The sequence below is a fragment of the Sinocyclocheilus rhinocerous genome, unplaced genomic scaffold (assembly GCF_001515625.1).
Source record: "Sinocyclocheilus rhinocerous isolate Xijiao unplaced genomic scaffold, SAMN03320098_v1.1 scaffold480, whole genome shotgun sequence".
Lineage (NCBI taxonomy): Eukaryota > Metazoa > Chordata > Actinopteri > Cypriniformes > Cyprinidae > Sinocyclocheilus > Sinocyclocheilus rhinocerous.
This window is the reverse complement of record NW_015655401.1, coordinates 1,905,882-1,925,755: the sequence shown is the minus strand read 5'-3', so window position 1 is coordinate 1,925,755 and position 19,874 is coordinate 1,905,882. Positions and strand designations below refer to the sequence as shown.

Genomic DNA, 19,874 nt, shown 5'->3' with positions numbered 1-19,874 from the left:
TCAGCGGAAACCGAAACTGTTTGGTTACAAACACTCTCCAGCATATCTTCTTTCATTTTCCAGAAGAAAGAAGGTCATACAGGTTTGGAACAACATGAGGGTGAGTAAATGATGACAGAATTTTTGGGTGAACTATCGCTTTAAAGACAGATATTTTATTATCATATGATATGATAATATACCATCTTTCTCTACCTACAGGGAAACATTATGGTGTTTACAGCTGTGAAGGATGCAAGGGCTTCTTCAAGAGAACCATCCGGAAAGACCTTTCGTACACGTGTCGAGACAGTAAAGACTGCCAGATTGACAAGCGCCAGCGTAACCGCTGCCAGTACTGCCGCTATCAGAAGTGTCTGGCCATGGGCATGAAGAGAGAAGGTGAGTGACTCAAATGAAACAGACCGTCATAAATGAATTGTGTAGGTATTTTTTTGTTTGTGGATTATTGTTTGAAGTAATAGAAATGTTCCGCGTGTACAGCGGTGCAGGAAGAGAGGCAGCGCGGTCGGGAAAAGAGTGATAATGAGGTGGAGTCTAGCAGCAGCTTTAATGAGGAAATGCCAGTGGAGAAGATCCTGGACGCTGAGCTTGCAGTGGAACCCAAGACTGAAGCTTACATGGAGTCCAGCACAGGCAACTCAGTGAGACACCTCTTCAAGTTCTGTAAAAAGCAATGTGATGTCCAACAATATATATAATTTAAAATAATGGTATTCTATGTTCATATATGTTAAAATGTAATTTATCACTGCGATAACAAAGCTGAATTTCCAGCATCATTACGCCAATCTTCATTGTCACATGATCCGTCAGAAATCATTCTAATATGCTGATTTGATGCTCAAGCAACATTTCTTCTTATTATCAATGTTGAAAGCAGCTGTGCTGCTTAATTTTTTGTCTAAACCTAATGCTTTTTTCAGGATTTTTTGAAGAAAAGGAAGTTCAAAAGAACAGCATTTATTTGAAAAAGAAATAATTTATAACATTATAAATGTCTTTCCTGTCACGTTTGATAAATTTAATGCATCCTTGATGAATAAAAGTATTAACTTCTCTCAAAAAAAAAAAGACTTTCAAACAATAGTGTACCTATTAAAATTACTCTCCCAGCCTAGAGAAATAATTGTTCTGTGATGTTAAATGACTTGAATAACATGAATTGCATACTTATACACAATATGTTTGCTGTTGGTTTCGGTATTATTTGTTTCATTTTTCTTTTGCAATAATAGCTTCTCAATTAAATTGACCTTTTTTTAAGGATGAAGCAACAGGATTTGTTACAGTGCATTATTAGGAACTTTGTCAATTTGACAAGCAGGACACTAAATCAGAAATTCTCAATTTTCTCTCAATTAAATTACTGCACTAAAGAAGAAACTGGGATATTAGAGAGAGATGTAATATTTAGTTTGATTATTCTTGCCAGTGGTCAATATTTTAATATGTACATATTTTTGATTCTCAGACAAATGACCCAGTGACCAACATCTGCCAGGCTGCAGACAAGCAGCTCTTTACTCTTGTTGAGTGGGCTAAGAGAATCCCGCACTTCTCTGACCTGCCTCTGGATGACCAGGTCATCCTGCTGCGAGCAGGTCAGTATGCCTCTATTCAGATGATAAATGTGTGTGTAGAGTGCACGAGCCACTCTCATTGTGTGTGTGTTTTTAGGTTGGAACGAGCTGCTCATCGCTTCATTCTCACACCGTTCTGTGACGGTTAAAGATGGGATCCTTTTGGCCACTGGCCTGCATGTCCACCGCAGCAGTGCTCACAGCGCAGGGGTCGGCTCTATATTTGACAGGTAAGGTCACAACACAGAGCCCATCACCTCCTCAAACCCTCCCTAGATGCACAGATGAATTTTTGATATTATATTATATTATTGAATCCTTGTAAATCCAATCTAAATCCATTATAATGTTTGCAGGGTATTAACAGAGCTGGTGTCTAAGATGAAGGACATGCAGATGGACAAGACGGAGCTGGGCTGTCTAAGAGCTATCGTCCTCTTTAACCCAGGTCAAGACCTGTCCCGAGCACTCTCAGAACTAATAAATCTGATCTAAACACTCCTTTGACTTCTAATGAATTATTATAGTTAATAGATTAAGACTGTTGATTTAAAGTGTTACATTTTGGAATTGCAATTAATTATATAAAAATGATAAAAAATAGATATTTTATGTAAATATAAATTCTTATGGAATTTATGGGGGCATTCGAATTTTATAAGAAGTAATATGTAAGAAGCATTTAATAAGAAATATTTTATCTTTGTAAAAGATCATTTTCTTAATCAGAATATATGAATCATTGTTTTATATCAAATATAATGATGTTAATATTTAATATTATATATTCTATTGTTGCATTTATTATATTGATGATTAAATATACTGCATTATATTATATTGTATATATTATTGTCATTTGTTATTATTATAATATACAAGATTTTGTCTTGATTTGATTTTGGCACTGTTTGTTGATTCAGTGTTTTACAACAGCTTGTCAATGTGGCAGTACCCTCAAAAGGTTTTCTTTTATAGATGCTAAAGGATTGTCAAACCCGTCAGAGGTCGAGGCATTACGGGAAAAAGTGTACGCTTCACTGGAGGGCTACACCAAACACAACTACCCCGATCAGCCCGGCAGGTAGTTCCCGCACTGCCACCGTGATATTTTATTGATGCAACAGCACTCTTGTTCTTCTTTATTTTATGACAGACTTTTGCTCGTTACTAGTGTGAACTGAAACAGTATGTAGGTCATGCAGGTGTATTTTTTTCTCTTTTCACTCAGGTTTGCCAAGCTGCTCCTCCGTCTGCCCGCTCTGCGCTCCATAGGACTGAAGTGCCTGGAGCACCTGTTCTTCTTCAAACTCATCGGAGACACACCTATAGACACTTTCCTCATGGAGATGCTGGAAGCGCCGCATCAAATCACATGACACAAGTCTTACTGCATGTAAATATTCCCCAGCGCACACTTAACCCCATTATAACAACAAGAAGTTCTTATTTTGTACCAAGCACAATGTGAAAAACAAATGAACACAAAAGATTTGTATTGGTATTTTCGAAGAAAGAGACACTGTTGAAGTGAATTGTAAGAGTACTGTAAACCTTTATTTTGTACATAGATTTTGCCATCTGTGATAGCTGCAGAAACTAAATGTGAAAATATTTAATTCAAAACAAAACTGTATGAACAGTCACCAGCAATGAGTTTAGAATTCTGTGAAAATAAAAAAACAAAATCATTTAAAATGTTGTTTTATTGTTGCCTTATTTTGAAATAATCTTCAGCGGAGGAGATGCAGTGTGAGACATACATTTTCTACCTAAATTCAAACATTTAGCAAAAAAGATATGCAACTAAGAGCTGTAAAATAAAACTCAGGTTTGTCTCAGACAAACAGTTCTCTTGTTTTAATAAATTGTTATTTAGTTCTCTTTGGTGGTCTTTTTTTAAATCTTTTTTTAATCTTTATAATATTAATAATTACTAATATAATATATTTATATATTTAATGCATGTATTTAATTATAAAACATTATTATAACAAGAAAAAATTTATGAATTCAATATATTTAATGTATTTAGGGTTATTTTGTATATTTTTATATACAATACACTGCCATTCAAAAGTTAGGTACTTTTTTTAAATAAATTAATTAATATGTTTATTCAGCAACAAAAGATTTCTATTTCAAACTGTTGTTTTGAACGATCCTGAAAAAAACTAAAGAAATATTCAGCATATTAGAATGATTTATGAAAGTTATATATTTATTTGTGACCCTGGACCACAAAATCGATCATATACATCATATATACATCATATGAAAGCTGAATGAATAAGCTTTCCATTGATGTATGGTTTGTTAGGATAGGACAATATTTGGCCGAGATACAACTATTTGAAAATCTGGAATCTGAGGGTGCAAAAAAATCAAAATATTGAGAAAATCGCCTTTAAAGTTGTCCAAATGAAGTTCTTAGCAATGCATATTACTAATCAAAAATTAAGTTTTGATATATTTATGGTAGGAAATTTATAAAATATCTTCATGGAACATGATCTTTATCCTAATGATTTTTGGCATAAAAGAAAAATCAATGATTTTGACCCATACAATGTTTTTTTTTGGCTATTGCTACAAATATACCCCAGCGACTTAAGACTGGTTTTGTGGTCCAGGGTCACATTTATATATTTGATTATAAAAATATTTAACATTTAAACTATTTACTAAACCAACTAAAATATGTATACTAATTATTTAATGTGACAATGTTTTATTTTAGAAAAGTTAAAAAGAAAAAGAAAAACATCCATTTAGTTCAATTATGAGCCCCAGTGCTGTAACTTTATGTAAGTGAGGTGTCATGGTGTTATTCGGGACTGTCTGATTGTTCTAAATCAATTAATCTGTGACTCACTGGATGGGAAACTATTTTTTTCCCCTAAAATTAAAAAGCACTTGTAAAATGTCTGGAGCAGGCAGGAAAGGAACACCATTAATGCGTTTCTCAGCAGGCATGAATGAAATGTGCTTCTTTCATCTGTCTCTGTTTTGTGTCTAGACTGATGGTATTTATGGAGCTGAAAATGCACTTTATGTGTCCATGTGTTTTGATAACAATGCCATAACAAAAAGTGATTATATGATTTCTTGATTAAACAGACACTTCACAAAATAGCAAATATTTCATGTCAGAGTTTCACCTGTGTTCATCTGATTCAGTCACATGTCTCATTCGCCACATATATGATAATCAACAGGGCAAAGTAAAGGAGGTGAATATAACATACAAAAACATAGATACCAAACAAAAATGTTGATCACTGGATTTGACCCATACCAGGTCAAAAAAAATTTTTTTTAAGTAAATAAATTAATAAATAAAACATTTTTACAGGTGTTCAAGTTAGCACAAATTTGACCAAATCTAAAAATCAGTTATACATATTTAATTCACAGTCCATCTCTGTATATGGGTGCCACAGATAGATGGATGGATGGATGGATAGATAGATAGATAGATAGATAGATAGATAGATAGATAGATAGATAGATAGATGGATGGATGGATGGATAGATAGATAGATGATGGATAGATAGATAGATAGATAGATAGATTTCCTAAACATCTGTTTATCACTATGCGCTGCAAAATATGGCAAATTTATGCAGCTGATGAAAGACCTTATAATTATCTGTTTTGTTCAAGCATGTTCCATATCTCTGTTGCCCCTACATCTACACTAGATTATTAGATAGTCACTGCATAGTCAAGTCAAGCTCTTTATCTGTATTTTCATTATACAAGTACATTATACTTATAGAGAAATAAAAAGAAGTTTATATAACTATAAATTAACTCAAAATATTAATTATATTTATGGCTATTTTGGGGGGTTTTATACATACACTCTCAGAAAAAAAAGGTACAAGAGCTGTAACTGGGGCAAGTACATCTTTTCAAAAATTGCTAATATTTGGGTACTAACCCTTAAGATACAAAAGTGTACCTTTTGAAAAGGTACAGCCCCAGTGACAACTTTTGCACCTCTTTTTCTGAGAGAATACACTATTTACCCCTCCAAATGTTTCGTTTTTTTTTTTTCATTAAGGATTTTTTATAGCAAGGATGCATTTAAATTGATCAAAAGTGAACTCTCTATTCATCAAGGACACTAAAAGAAAATGTATCAGGGTTTCCACAACAATATTGATCAGCACAACTGTTTTCAACATTGATAATAATAAGAAAATCAGCATATTAAAATGATTTCTGAAGGATCATGTGACACTGAAGACTGGAGGAATGACTGAAAATTCAGCTTTGACATCACATGAATAAATTACAATTTGAAATATATTACTGTAGAACATAGTTATTTTAAAATGTAAAAATATACACTAGAGTTGGGGTTCTCGGACTCGAGTGCAACTTTTAGCAGACTTGGGACTCGGACTTGAGTCCAACTTGGTTAAAGGCTCGTACTCAACTTAGGTGGACTCGAACCCAACACTAATATACACAATATTAATGTTTGTTTGTTTTTATATTTTCAATTGAGCAAATGCAGCTTTGGTGCTATAAGAGACTTCTTTAAAACACATTTAAAATCAACTGAATTTTTATGTGCAGGTTACATGGTTCGTTTTAAAAGGTCTACAAATTCAACATCTTCAGGCTACAACGCAGTGCCTGAGCAATCAATAGCCTGATGCAAACCTCAAAGTATACCTCTGTCAACAACACATCTGAGCTGGAACAGCACTAGAACAACAGCGATATAATGATGCGAGACACTGAATGAAGTGGCCCAAATTGTCCTCAAAGTCTCTTTTTCTAAACAATAAACCAAAACACTGTGAGAACATGATCTGTCTCTAAGGTTTTGCTTTTTTCATTTTCTCTAACTTTGTTCAGACTATTAACAACAACAGTGTCTGAACAGAAAATCTATTGCCTTTGATTGTTGGGGACACGTGGACTAATGCGTCTCAGTGGTCCCTGGGGCAATGTTGAGTTTTGAAGCACATATCCAAACCAGAAGACAGAAATAATCACTGCAGTGTGTTTGGAGGTGTGGTACACTGCTTTAACATTTGAAAGACATTACTTCAGAACAAAAACCACTTCCCATAAAGAGGATGTTTTCTCTCTCGCTTTCTTCACAGCGCGTGGTCATTTTATTGCGACAGGAACTGAGAGAAAAGCCGAAACATTTATTACATAGCACAATATAGTTTTTTTAATGACTACATTGTTGGATTTGGTTTGATTTTGGGTATTAGGAGATCATTACTCCAACGTCCTTCTCAGTTCAGCTTATGAATCAGCTTTGGCAGTTATTTGAGACACATACATACCTTACCAACCACCCAAACAATCACCAAACACTCAAATGACCATGGCCTCCTACATGAAACCAACTCTTGGACCAAATCGAGTGACTCAGATTTGAAACAAGAGAATTCTGTGGGGCCTTTGTGTCAATAGTACGTAGTTTAATTTTCGTGACCACATCAGAAAGGTCAAACACCATCTGTGTCAACTAAATAAAGTCTGGGAAAAGTGCAGGACCTCTGCAGTGACATGTTTTGGTTTCTCTGAATTTGATTAAAGAGCTTCATTTTGACCCATAAGCTGACCGCATTATGAGCTTTCATGCACTGAAGCCCAGTATCAGAACCACTGGACACTGACATTTTAATAGCCATAATAAAAATAAATAAATAAATGAACCGTTCATCCCATTTGTGGAACACTGAGATCCAAGGACATTTTAAAGAGGTTACTGACTCTTCTGTCAGCATTGTGGACACATTGCTGACAGTGTGTGTGTGTGTGTGTGTGTGTGTGTGTGTGTGTGTGTGGGAGGTTAGTCTTTACATCATCATGCTTTAATTGGGCTGCAGTGTTTAATTAAAGTTTCTGGCCAACAGGAGAAATCCAGCTGGCATACAGTATAAAAGAGTCAAAGCGCACAAGGACAGAACAAGGTGAGTTCAGAAAGACGCTTCCCTTTGGTAAGTCCTTCTCTGCATGCAGACGACTTTGATGATGAATGGCTTCTTTTCGAAACAACAAACTTCAATGTTTTGTGATCATATCATGTCTTTTTTAGACAAATAGGTGTTTTTATCAGTGTGGGCTGCTCTATTGAGGGTTATCATGACTGGATCTGCTCTGGTTTCATTTCTCCTGGCGATGGCCTGTGTTCTCCTGCCACTGTGTGCTGCTCAAGGTGAGTCGGATCATTTCTGGATCTGTCCATCCTGGTCCTGGTGACTGGTTGGATTCAGCTTGTGTTGTTGTGTGCAGGCAGCTGTGCGGGCAGATGTGGCGAGCAATTCGCCCGCGAGCAGGTCTGTAACTGTGACTACATCTGTTTTGTCCATGGCGAGTGCTGCAAGGATTTTGAGGATGCCTGCACTGCTGGTAAGACCCTACCATCTCACAATGACAATTATTTTGTATTACTAATTTACTTATTTTTGAAATTTGAATAGTAAATAATCAAAACTATGAATTTATGCAGTGACCCAGAAGTATACTTTATTTTAGAATGCTGGATAATTGTTAATGCGTTTCCCTCACTACCTGGCCCAATTCATTTCTTTTCATTCAAAAACTTTTTAAAATTAATATAACAATTGTATATACTATTTTTATAAATATAATTATTTTATTTGATATAGTTTTTTTTCATCATGAGGGGTCCAAACTTTTATAGAGACTGTAAAAGTATTACTGTAAGTATTGACTGATAGTTTATATGTACTTTTATCATTTTAATACATAATTTCTATAGTTCTTCATTTTTAAACCTTCTCCTAATATTATTTTATTTTACACTCAAGGAGGGCCAAAAACTAATTTTATTTTGTTTTGTTTTTTGTTTGTTTTTTCAAAGCTAGTTTTAATTGTGGGGGCAAAACAAAATGCAATGCAACGCAATGTTGACTAAGTGGTGTACGAATAAATGTTCCTCAAAAGCCTGATCATGTATCATACTTATTACTGATATTTTAACATGATTTTTCTTTTTTTAAAAATCCACAGAGATTTGGTCATGTTCCGAATTTAGAAGCCTTAGAAATTCATGTATCAAATACGATACAGTCGGTTTTATAGTGTTAAAATAGTTGTGTGTAATTGGCAGGAGACTCCTGCAGGGGTCGCTGTGGTGAGGCGTTCCGGCGCGGCAGACAGTGCGAGTGCGATTCAGACTGTGCGCTCCACAACTCCTGCTGCCCCGACTACAGCGAGCAGTGCGGTATGACCATAGACTTGTATTCACTCCCGGATAATCGAAAATGGACAAAAAGTTGACTCCCTTTTGCAGCCAGCCTCTAGCGGCCAGTTGACGAATTACAGTTTAAGTCACTTCCTTGTTGGCTTCACGAGAGAGAGCGGGAGGTTGCCGCTCGGGTATGACACAAGACTCTTATTTGGACTTTCTTTTTTTTTTTAATACAGACCAAGGGACCCCCAGTATAAAACACTACTTAAAATTGCTTAACTATATAGGCTACTAGCCTACTTAAGATCATTATAATGTTCATTGTACTATATGTAGTAATGCTATGAATATTATGAAAAATGTATATGTGATCTTCACTGACTTGATACCAGTTTTATTCCTGTTTTGACTTTATTTAAGTCACTTCCTTGTTGGCTTCACGAGAGAGCGGGAGGTTGCCGCTCGGGTATGACACAAGACTCTTATTTGGACTTTCTTTTTTTTTTAATACAGACCAAGGGACCCCCAGTATAAAACACTACTTAAAATTGCTTAACTATATAGGCTACTAGCCTACTTAAGATCATTATAATGTTCATTGTACTATATGTAGTAATGCTATGAATATTATGAAAAATGTATATGTGATCTTCACTGACTTGATACCAGTTTTATTCCTGTTTTGACTTTATTCTCGTCTTCATCAGATGCTCTCTCCCAGTTGCAAGCTGCAAGAAGTTCAAAACTAAACAAACCAACAGGTATTATTTTAATATAGCCTATCTATTTAATCCTTTTTTTTGTTGTTGTTGTTGGTATGATTGTGACCCTTTTAGCAATTTGAGGAGCCCCTATAGTGCTGATTGGCAGTAGATTCTGTAGAGGATATTTAGGAAAAGGTCATTCACTCAAGCTGCAACATGTTAGACATAAAGACCAAACTGTCTTCAGTCCCTCCCAAAACCAAAACACTGATCTGAAGCCCCTCGGAGCAGCTAAGCCTTCAGTCAGTGGGAGTGAGGAGGCAGGTTCATGTACGTTTAGGTTAATAGTAAAGACAAACTGTATTTCACCGACTACTGAAGAGGATCACTGGCACAAAGGTTGGAGCAGAAAATAAAACAAAGCATATATGAATTGTGGAAATAAATCAGACATCCACTGGTGATCCAATCTGACTGGAACCCCTGTAGCTCTCATTTTGTATCAACTTCCGATTAGATAATGAAAAAGTGTATTTTTATTTGCTGTTTTTTAGATTATACTGAGGAGTGCATGGCAGTATGTCTCGCAGCACAGCAAAGCCCAGATCTCATGAGAGATGGTAAGTTTTGTGTCTTCATTATATATACAGTTAAATGGTAATATTGTGAAATACAATTGCTTTTTTAAAAATAACTGTTTTCTGTTTTAATTTTCAAATGTAATTTATTCCTGTATTGGCAGAAGCCATTACTCCAGTCTTCAGTGTCGCATGATCCTTCAGAAATCATTCTAATATGCTGATTTAGTGTTCATTAAACATTTATTATTTTTATCAATGTTGAAAACAGTTGTGCTCTTTAATATTTTTGTAGAAACGGTGCATTTTTTTTAAATTCTTTGAGTTCATAAGAATAGGTTTTATTTGAAATAGGAATAATTGTCAATATTATACATCTTTACTGTCACTTTCGAACAATTTAATGCTTCCTTGCTGAATAAAAGTATACATTTCTTTCAATAAATAAATAAATAGATAAATAAGTCTTTCTGATCCCACACTTTTGAATGATAGTGTATATGTATTTTAATTTTTTTTCAGACACCAGACTGAATAACTTTATGGCTCCATCTGATGCCGCATCACTTCCTGCTGGTGGCCCTCTGCCCCAGGACATCAGCCTCTTCGCTCCTCTGACACCCTCTGACATACCCGGTTACAGCTTTATGAGTTTGCTTAAAAAGAATTAACCTATTAAAACTAAAATGTATTTGACTTATTATGGGAAAGAGACAACTAATTCAAATCTGCAGACATTTCCATGTGAGCTGATGATCAAAATATTAACCAAACTACATACATGCCCTCGCAGGCATCGGTTCCAACCCTTCTGGGTTCCTACTGCCGGAATCTGGTCCTGATCCTGCAGCTGGACCACTACAGGCAGCGGGACCTTCCTCTGGGAGTCCCCTAACCATCCCTGTGCAGGTGTCCCTCTCCATCAGTGGACAAGGTGATGGGCCGTCCAGCAGACCTGGCTCTGCTGCAGGTAAACCCAGCACTCTTGCAGACATCGCCCAGGCCATGGCAGCCAGCAGCCCTGCAGCACCAGGTATGGAACTTCAGTAACACTTATGAATTTTTTTCACACCCCTGTAATTGCCACCTGTGTATGGAAAATATTTGAAATTAGTTGTATTCAGTATTTCAAATATATATAACCATATAAAATATACTGTGTCTATCTTTCATGTTATATACATCTGATCAATCGATTCATTTAAAATACACTACTGGTCAAAGGTTTGGAATTTGTTTGGGTACAAATACAGTAAAACAGCAATACTGTGAAATATTAATACAATATAAAATAACTTTTAACTATAAATGTTAAAATGTAATTTCTTCCGGTGATGGCAAAGCTACATTTTCAGCAGTCATTACTCCAGTCTTCAGTGTTATGTGATGCTTCAGAAATCATTTTAATATGCTGATTTGGTGCACATTTATTGGTGCTCAATTATTAGTAATGACATTGTCAGTGTTATTAATATCAATAAAATGTTATCACTTTTTAACAACTTTGTGGAAACCGTGATACATTTTTTTTTTCCAGGATTCTTTATGAATGGAAATATCAACAGAACAGCATTTATTTGGCATAGGAAATCTTTGGAATCATTATAGAAGTCTTTACTGTCACTTTTGATTGGTTTAATAATAAACAGATTTTTTTCTTTTTAGTCTTCTTTACCCCAAACTTCTGGATAGTAGTATAGCACTGTTTCCTAATATTAAGCAGCAAAAACTGTTTTCAACAATAATAATAATAATAATAAGGGAAATCTTTGGAATCATTATAGAAGTCTTTACTGTCACTTTTGATTGGTTTAATAATAAACAGATTTTTTTCTTTTTAGTCTTCTTTACCCCAAACTTCTGGATAGTAGTGTAGCACTGTTCCCTAATATTAAGCAGCAAAAACTGTTTTCAACAATAATAATAATAATAATAGATGTTTCTTGAGCAGCAAAGAAACATATTAGAATGATTTCTGAAGGATCATGTGACACTGAAGACTGGAGTAATGATGCTGAAAATTTAGCTTTTCCATCACAGGAATAAATTAGATTTTACATTGCATTTAAATAGCAAACAGTTCTTTTAAATTGTAATATTGCTGTTTTTACTGTATTTTAACCAAATAAATGCAGCCTTGGTGAGCACAAGGGACTTCTTTGAAAAACATAAAAAAATCTTGATTATTTTAAACTTTTGACCAGAAGTGTAAATTAAATCTGAATGTATTTGAACCATTCATTTCTGTTTTTTAAGATGCAAACTCGAACCCTGATCTCTGCAGTGACCTTGCCATTGATGGAATGGCAACTCTCTTCAACAACTCCATCATAGTTTTCAGAGGTACAACTTCTTTATGTATGTACTGTTGCGTGTAGTGCAATTTTTTATAATAACACTAATTAAGAAAAGTGCTATCCATCTCAGGTCACTTCTTTTGGCTGCTGAACCCCAAGACTAGAAGAGCCAGCCCTGCTCGTAGAATCACTGAAGAACTGGGCATCCCGTCTCCCATCGACACGGCCTTCACACGCTGCAACTGCCAGGGCAAGACCTACATCATCAAGGTACCGAAAACCATCACTGTGTTTGCAACCCTTGAAAATCCACTGAATTGTAAATATTCTCTCACTAAGGGTGACAACTACTGGAGTTTGGAGAATGGTGTTGTGGAGCCTGGATATCCCAGATCTGTGTCCCAGGGCTTTGGTGGGCTCACCGGTGGGATCACTGCTGCTCTGCCAGTCCCAGCTACCAGAAAGAGACCCGAGTCTGTGTACTTCTTCAAGAAAGGTGCTAACTGGAGCCCTCTGTGTCCTGTATTTGGTTAGAATAATTAGAAATGACCAAAATGAGAAAATTAATCATAATTTGTGTTTTCTAATTAGGAGGCACGGTTCAGAAACTATCTTTTCCTTCTGGAAGTGGACCAACTTGCCGTGGAAAGAGATCCAAAAATGCCAAACAAGCAGGTAATCTGAATTATGTTTATGTTAAATTGAGGTACTCAAAGAAAATTGTCTTGCAATGCATTGAAAAGATTATGTAAAATGTAATTACAGCAACAAAACTGTTTAGTATCATTTATGTGATTATAGCATTTATTCATTTGTAGGTTTTTTTTATATTTAGCTTTAACTTACTTTAATTGCAGTGTTAGTCATTTTTGCAACTTTAGTAATTTATCATTTTATTGCATTTAATTACCAAAGCAACATTTTCATCTATTTATATTTTATTTCAGCTTTATTTCAAATAATGGAAATATTTTAGTTAACGTTAACACTGCAACAGATAAAAATTAGATGCACAAGTTATTTATTTTATGATGTTTTTGTAATTTGACAGAGATCCAGTTGTCAGGAGAGATCAACATCACGCTCAAAATGAAGGGCTTCCCCAGCCCAGTGACATCAGCCTTGTCCATGCCCAACCCCAGGAAGACTGATGGTTTCGATTACTTTGTTTTCTCTTGGCGTAAGTGACAACATTTTATCTTGCAACACAAGTTTTTCCTGTGTAATTAAAAGAGAAGACCGTTTGTGAGAGGATTTGAGTGTGAAATGTGTTACTGATTGAGTCTCATTTCAGTTTCTTTTGAATCAGTACATTTAAAGTGAACCATTTAATAACAGCATCTCTGTGATTTACAGCTAAAGTCCTAAACGTCAAGGTTAGCGGTGATCTGCCCGCTTTGACGGCCCCTGTCAGCCACTCCTCCCAGCAGAATGACATCAGCAAGTGGCTCAACTGTGCCTGAAAGACCAGCATGAAACAAACACCACTAGCAACTGCATGGCGAGCAAGATTCTCCATTTATTAGCAAAAGCCATTGAACATAGCGTCAGTATGATTACTCACAAAATATAAAATAAATCTAACCAATGTTTTAAAGCACATTGAAACAAAACATGAAAGTAAAACTGCAGTAGGCTGATTCTGGGTACTCTGAAGAGTCATTCATGGGCTTGTAATCAGTGTTTCTGCTGGGCAGACGCTGTAAAGGCGAGTGGATTTAGAGGGGAGTGCCTCTGTTGAGTCCTCGACCCCGACTTCCACGAGGAAAAACACCACCTGCAGGAAAAGATTGAGATACAGACCCAGACTAACCAAATCAAGTTACATTGAAGATCTTTGTAGACATCCAAAGTTATTAAAATGTCTGTTTCTACAGAACAAACACCAAATTATACAATCAAGTACAAAACTGACAAATGAAAAGCTTCTGTATGCATTTCACGTAATCTTTGCTTCATTAAAAAAAAAAAAAAAGAGAGAAGTTTTCAAATCCAGTCGGTGTTACTTTTTGTGAGAAAATGTGACTAATGATATACTGAGAGTTTATGTATGAGTAAGAGGATGGATGTAAAAACATGGGGTCTTAACCTCTCCTGATGATCTGGTTCCTCCGCGGCAGCTGGTGCTGAGGAAGGAGCCGGCTCGCAGGTTTGGCCTGACCAGTACTGGTGCTGGTATCTACAAGAGGAAGAGAAATGGGGTGATAAACAGGGACAAATACTTACGGGTAGAAAGAAAAAGAATAGAAACGAATCACCCCCTTTAAAATAAATCACATCCAAGTGAAAGATATAACACCAACATGTCAGAAAAAAATTAACCAAAAACATTGAGTTGGAACAAGGATCACCCTTGTGTCAGTATTTTCTTGAACCACCTTTTGCTTTAATTGTGCAGCTGCTTCAGAGTTGCTGTAGGCCTCTTGGTCGCCTCTCTGAACAGTTTCCTCCTGGCTCTTTCATCCAGTTTGGAGTGACGTCCTGATGCAGGGAGGGTCTGTGTTGTACTAAATACCTTCCACTTCTTAATAATAGACTTCACTGTGCGTCTATCCATTGATAAAACCTTTGAAATGTTTTTGTATCCATCTCCTAACTTGTGTCTGTCCACAACATTATCCCGGAGATCTTTTGACAATGCCTTGCCACCCATAGTTGATTGTTTCCACTACCAAGGACTGAAATGCTCCAGGAAAGCTCTTTGCATGCTGAGCTAATCAAAATGACCACAGCAGATCACAGTTGAAAGTCTTAGAAGGTGATTAGCTACACCTGATTGAGTTTACAACTTACAAGTCATTTTTAGGAGGGGGTGATCCTTTTTCCAACTCAACTTTTTTTATTCTTTCTGACATGTTGGTGTTATATCTTTCACTTGGATGTTATAAGTTGCACTGAGAAAATACAGCTGGATAAAACAAAAATGGTGTCCATCTTCATTTCAGGCTGCAAAGCAACAAAATGTGATTATTTTAAAGAGATTATTTTGGTTATTTTCTGTACCCACAGTAAAATGGTCAATGATAAAGAACAGGAAAAATCTTTTAAAGGGGACATAACACGCACAGTTTCTGCCCATCTCATGTTAATCTTGAGTACTTCTAGAATATTGCATCCTTCATATCTTTGAAGAATCTTTAATTTGATCAGATTTATAAAGATAGATACAGCTTTAAGCTTCTCTCTGAAAACAGTCGAGCTCCTGGTGGCATGCCCTGGGCGGAGCTAAAGAGTCAAGAACATATGAATCTTTTGCATAGTGATCATCTGCAAGCTGTGATACATAAAACATAGGGATGCACCGATACCACTTTTTTCAGAATGAGTCCGATACTTTCATTTTTGGTACTCGCCGATACCAATACCTGTATTTTCACAGCATTTGTAATTTTATTTAAATATTGGGTACAGAAACAAAATAATAATAATATGAATCATGTTAGTTGGCTTCATTTAGCAAACAGATATTACCTTCAGTTATTTCCACACTTAATTATACCTGTTAAAATATATTGTATAAGCTTTTGTTAATTTCACGGTTCATTTTAATGGCGCATTAGAGCTGCTCCATTGCAGCAGCTCAATACTGTAATCACAAAACGTTTTCCTAAAATAATGCAGGGAACCACTCGTTATACATTATACGAGTGCACGCGTACTATTTTGGTGATGTAATTTGCGTCACGCACAGTGCACACGGACCCTCGCGTACAAGTAAAAACCGAAGAATACTTTGGCTTTAAAGCAAGCTAAACATACGCAGCGCGCACACGTTTGTATTGGTGCAGAATGAGAGAGACACTTACAGCCTAGCCCATTTCACCCAGTCTGCTAGTTTCACTTCTGCTTTAAATAAAGTTGTGTATGCTTGACGCTTAAAATAAATGCGGTTTATAGTGAATGCCACTATAATTTTTGTTTGTTTTATATTTATGATTTAGTTTTAATCCAAATGCATGCGCTAATGGAGCGAACAGCAATCAAGATCATGTAACAGAAGTGCACGCTCTCGGACTCTCTCGCTCTTCCTTACCGTCAAATAACTTTAGTAAATTGTGCATTGTTTTACTTACTTGCTTTTGACATATCCCACCGAGCTACAACTTTCCAGTGATGTCTGTGAGATATTCACTCGACAAGCTTGCGTATCTGTGCAGCCGCGCGCTCAATCCACTCAGCGCGCTCTGCTTATCAGCTCGGGCACATCCGCTATACAGGCGTGAATATTGAATGTTTAACATTATATTAATTACTTACATGTACTTCATAGACATCCTTAATCTCTAATAACTCCATTCTACTCTCTGTTGTTCTGTTTTCAGTGTTTCTTTTTCTGGACACCGCTCTATTCACACGCTGTTTGGTATCGGCTTTTGGTATCAGGGCATTTTTACGAGTACGAGTACAGGAGCGCAGTATCGGGCCCGATACCGGTGCATCCCTAATAAAACAGGAACAAAACCCTTAAGTCTCCCTTCCAGGAGAAGTGCCCATACAAGGAATTCCACCCTTTATGATGTCATAGAGGGCCATACTTGAAAGAAACGTTCCAAAACTTATACAAACCCTGAAGGAGTGTATTTGGCACAGAAATGCTCAGTCATACGTCCAACTAGTTTTTTTTAAACTTTGGCCATGTTTAGCATGAGAATTCAACTCTTTAACAGTGTAAATAAGTCAGAATGCTTGAAATAGCTTTAGACCTCCCCTTTAAAAATCATGTGTCAAGTTCTTTAATTGCTAAATTGCTAAATCTAACTACACACAAAAATTTTAAATTAAATAAAACTAATTTAAAAACTTAAATTATTCTAAGTATCTAGAAAGTATACATAGACATTTAGACTTACGGAAAAACTGACAAAGTGGTTCTTTGTTTCACAAGTGCAACTAAATACACTAAACTACTCAAGGTTTTTATTTCAAGAACTTCTTTTAATTAGGCTAATATAATAAAATTCATTTTAATTTAGACAGAATTGGGTCCAATTTAATTTTTAATTATATCTGAGAAATTAAAAGAACCAGAAAAAGAAAAAACAAAACAAAGCGGCAAATCTGTGAAATGGTGTGTACCTGCAGAGCTGGACGTGGGCTCTTGACAGGTGGAGGGCAGGCTGGCATCATCGGTCGGCTGTGCAGATTCCAGCTCTGACTGGCCCTCTAGACATGCCTCACTACTCGCCCTACACACAGATAACACAATTACTACAGCCCCACTGAAAAAACTGAGCCACTCTGAAGTGAGTGCCCACCCTTCACTCTCAGCCTCCCCCACAAAAACGTCATCTCCATCGTCCCCTGGGACAGCTTCTCCTGGTGCGGTCAGACTGGTGGTGGACGTGCTGACCATGGGAACAGACTGAGAGGCTGTCTCTGACACATCAGAGGGGTGGCTCTCTGTGAATACCGTCACTGTCAAGACAAATGAAAGGACGGGAGCAGTTAGGTTTGAATAAAATATATCAACCAAACAAATTTGGCATGACTTCCACCAGCTGCTCACCTGGAGCAGCCACTTGTAGAGGAGTGGTGGGGACACTCCTGCCTCCAGACTCTTCATCATGAGCAGGCAGGAAGAGAGGACTTTCATACATGCCCAACCCTGAAGAATGACAGGGAGAATGTCAGATATTACTATGTTCACAGTAATTATAATATTTACTAGAATTATTACTATTATTAATTTTCAACTAATAAAAAAAAAATTCACATTTTCAAGTTGGAAACTCTGAATGTTATAAAAGCTCTGACTTATTCCATTTGACATAATCTGAAATGCAAAATTAAGCAATCGAATACTTTGCCATCATCATGAAAATGTAGATGGATTCATTTAGCATTATGAGCACTACAGATGTATATTGGTCGTACAATAATTAAGATTATTTTCATTTATCGTATCTAATGATAGTGAATATTTAATTGTGCATGCACTTTCCCCCATTTCCCCCTTTTTAACTATGATCTAACCCTCACTTAACTTCTTTAAAAACACTAATAATAATTTAATAAGTCATCCGTATTTTTAGAAAAAAAATAAAATACACATTAATTACATGGATAGTCATGAAATGTTTTTTCAATGATTGTAGTTTTTTAAAATTTAGACAAAATCATATTGAATTTTTACATCAGTCACTCATCGTAATTTATAAATATACTGTTTATAATTAAAACATGCTAGTTCACAATGCATTAAAACCATTCAAAAGTTTGGGCTCAGTAAGGTTTGAAAAGTGAAAGTAAAAGACATCTATAATGTTACAGAAGATCTCAAATAAATGTTGTACTTTTCAAAACATTCCATTCATTAAAAAACCCTTAAATGTATCGGTTTCCACAAAAATATAACTGTTTTCAACATGGATAAGAAATGTTTCTTGAGCACCAAATCAGCATATTAGAATGATTTCTGAAGGATCATGTGACACTGAAGACTGGAATTTCTAGATTTGCCATCACAGGAATAAATTTGTTTCTAAAATATATTAAAATAATGTTTCCGTTTTAAATTTCACAATATTACTGTTTTTACTATATTTTTGATCACATAAATGCAACCTTGGTGAGTATAAGAGACTTTCTTCAAAAACATTTAAAAAATCGTACCGACCACAAACTATTGAACAGTAGTGTATTACTAAATGAAAAATTATATAGTAATGAATACTGTAAAAACATTGTTCAGTGTTGCCATAGAAACTAATACTTACGTACAAAGGACATGGATGGCTCAAAACCAGAAACTCTAGATTGTCATCATGTAATCAAGGTCATTCGGAAACAATGTCAAAGCAGCGTTACTGCGTCGTGTTTGTACTCACCTCCATGTGTGGCCAGATGGCTCAAGTCAGAATGAGAGGAGCTGGCCTGGGGCATCATATCCTCAGGAGGGCCGAAACGGAAGCGAGGAACTCCGGCCACTTGAGGGGAACTGAGATGGAGGGATGCATCCTTAATCAAGATGCTTAATGATGTATCCCTTTATGCTATAAATGAGTAAAAAGCTGCTGTGACTCACTGAATGGCCTCTGCAAAACCATCTGTACGGTGTGGCACCACAAGGGTGGGAGTGCTAGGAACCATTCTGTCATCATCGTCAAAGAAGTGTTGCTGAAGGACCCAAAATACTCTGTCAGAAATTATGAAGCACTAATGACACAGGATGTTTATATTGGTTACACAAACACACAGAGTTCACTCACCATGCTTCCGATTCCAGGCGTGAGCTGGGGTGCACGACTCATCGAGGGCCGTCTGCTCTGTCCAGACTGCCTCTGTCCAAAAGAATAGTAGAGTCATCAAAATGATGTAATACAGAAATGGAAGTATTGAATTTATGTAGTGACCAGGGAAACAAATAAGAATTCTCATGTTTGAGCTGCTTTCAAGTATGGGACATGGGCTATATACCTGCATGATGGGGGGTCCAAGCTCAGGGACGGGGTGGATGTTGAGACGTGGGGGCGGGGTGTGATGTGGTCTCCGGGGGGCTTGGGGAAGACGTGGGCCC

The 19,874-nt window shown here is 36.3% G+C and overlaps 3 protein-coding genes across 4 annotated transcripts in view; 2 read left to right on the top strand and 1 right to left on the bottom strand.

Moving 5' to 3' along the window:
* LOC107718143 (retinoic acid receptor RXR-gamma-A) overlaps positions 1 to 3,016 on the top strand; it is a 16,713-nt gene extending 13,697 nt beyond the window's left edge. For both annotated transcript variants that reach the window (XM_016525122.1, XM_016525123.1), the window contains exons 4-10: positions 202 to 381; positions 484 to 644; positions 1,475 to 1,604; positions 1,681 to 1,813; positions 1,940 to 2,031; positions 2,562 to 2,667; positions 2,815 to 3,016. In XM_016525122.1, the coding sequence (XP_016380608.1) occupies positions 202 to 381; positions 484 to 644; positions 1,475 to 1,604; positions 1,681 to 1,813; positions 1,940 to 2,031; positions 2,562 to 2,667; positions 2,815 to 2,962 (950 nt within the window). In that variant the 3' untranslated portion in view covers positions 2,963 to 3,016. The remainder of the gene's footprint in view (positions 1 to 201; positions 382 to 483; positions 645 to 1,474; positions 1,605 to 1,680; positions 1,814 to 1,939; positions 2,032 to 2,561; positions 2,668 to 2,814) is intronic.
* Positions 3,017 to 7,707: 4,691 nt separating this feature from the next.
* LOC107718139 (proteoglycan 4-like) lies at positions 7,708 to 13,839 on the top strand. The gene is made up of 13 exons (XM_016525117.1): positions 7,708 to 7,780; positions 7,858 to 7,974; positions 8,699 to 8,812; positions 9,487 to 9,540; positions 10,038 to 10,103; positions 10,584 to 10,697; positions 10,855 to 11,096; positions 12,332 to 12,404; positions 12,489 to 12,628; positions 12,698 to 12,854; positions 12,950 to 13,033; positions 13,410 to 13,538; positions 13,715 to 13,839. Exons 1-13 carry the CDS (start codon positions 7,708 to 7,710, stop codon positions 13,819 to 13,821), a joined length of 1,470 nt encoding a protein of 489 aa, XP_016380603.1. The 3' UTR covers positions 13,822 to 13,839.
* A 14-nt stretch (positions 13,840 to 13,853) lies between these two features.
* Positions 13,854 to 19,874, bottom strand: part of LOC107718142 (nucleoprotein TPR-like) — a 33,926-nt gene continuing 27,905 nt past the window's right edge. Inside the window, exons 44-52 of the mRNA XM_016525121.1 lie at positions 19,775 to 19,874; positions 19,567 to 19,638; positions 19,383 to 19,474; positions 19,186 to 19,295; positions 17,865 to 17,963; positions 17,614 to 17,773; positions 17,435 to 17,544; positions 14,448 to 14,537; positions 13,854 to 14,135 (exon numbers count right to left, since the gene is read on the bottom strand). The exon at positions 19,775 to 19,874 is cut by the window's right edge and continues 15 nt beyond it. Of these exons, the coding sequence (XP_016380607.1) occupies positions 14,077 to 14,135; positions 14,448 to 14,537; positions 17,435 to 17,544; positions 17,614 to 17,773; positions 17,865 to 17,963; positions 19,186 to 19,295; positions 19,383 to 19,474; positions 19,567 to 19,638; positions 19,775 to 19,874 (892 nt within the window). The 3' untranslated portion in view covers positions 13,854 to 14,076. The remainder of the gene's footprint in view (positions 14,136 to 14,447; positions 14,538 to 17,434; positions 17,545 to 17,613; positions 17,774 to 17,864; positions 17,964 to 19,185; positions 19,296 to 19,382; positions 19,475 to 19,566; positions 19,639 to 19,774) is intronic.

Coding starts and splice junctions, on each gene's coding strand:
- LOC107718139 (XM_016525117.1), top strand. CDS start 7,708: ATGACTGGATCTGCTCTGGTTTCATTTCTCCTGGCGATGGCCTGTGTT. Junction 8,813..9,486: donor CGACTACAGCGAGCAGTGCG/GTATGACCATAG, acceptor CGTCTTCATCAG/ATGCTCTCTCCCAGTTGCAA. Junction 11,097..12,331: donor GCAGCCCTGCAGCACCAGGT/ATGGAACTTCAG, acceptor GCAAACTCGAAC/CCTGATCTCTGCAGTGACCT.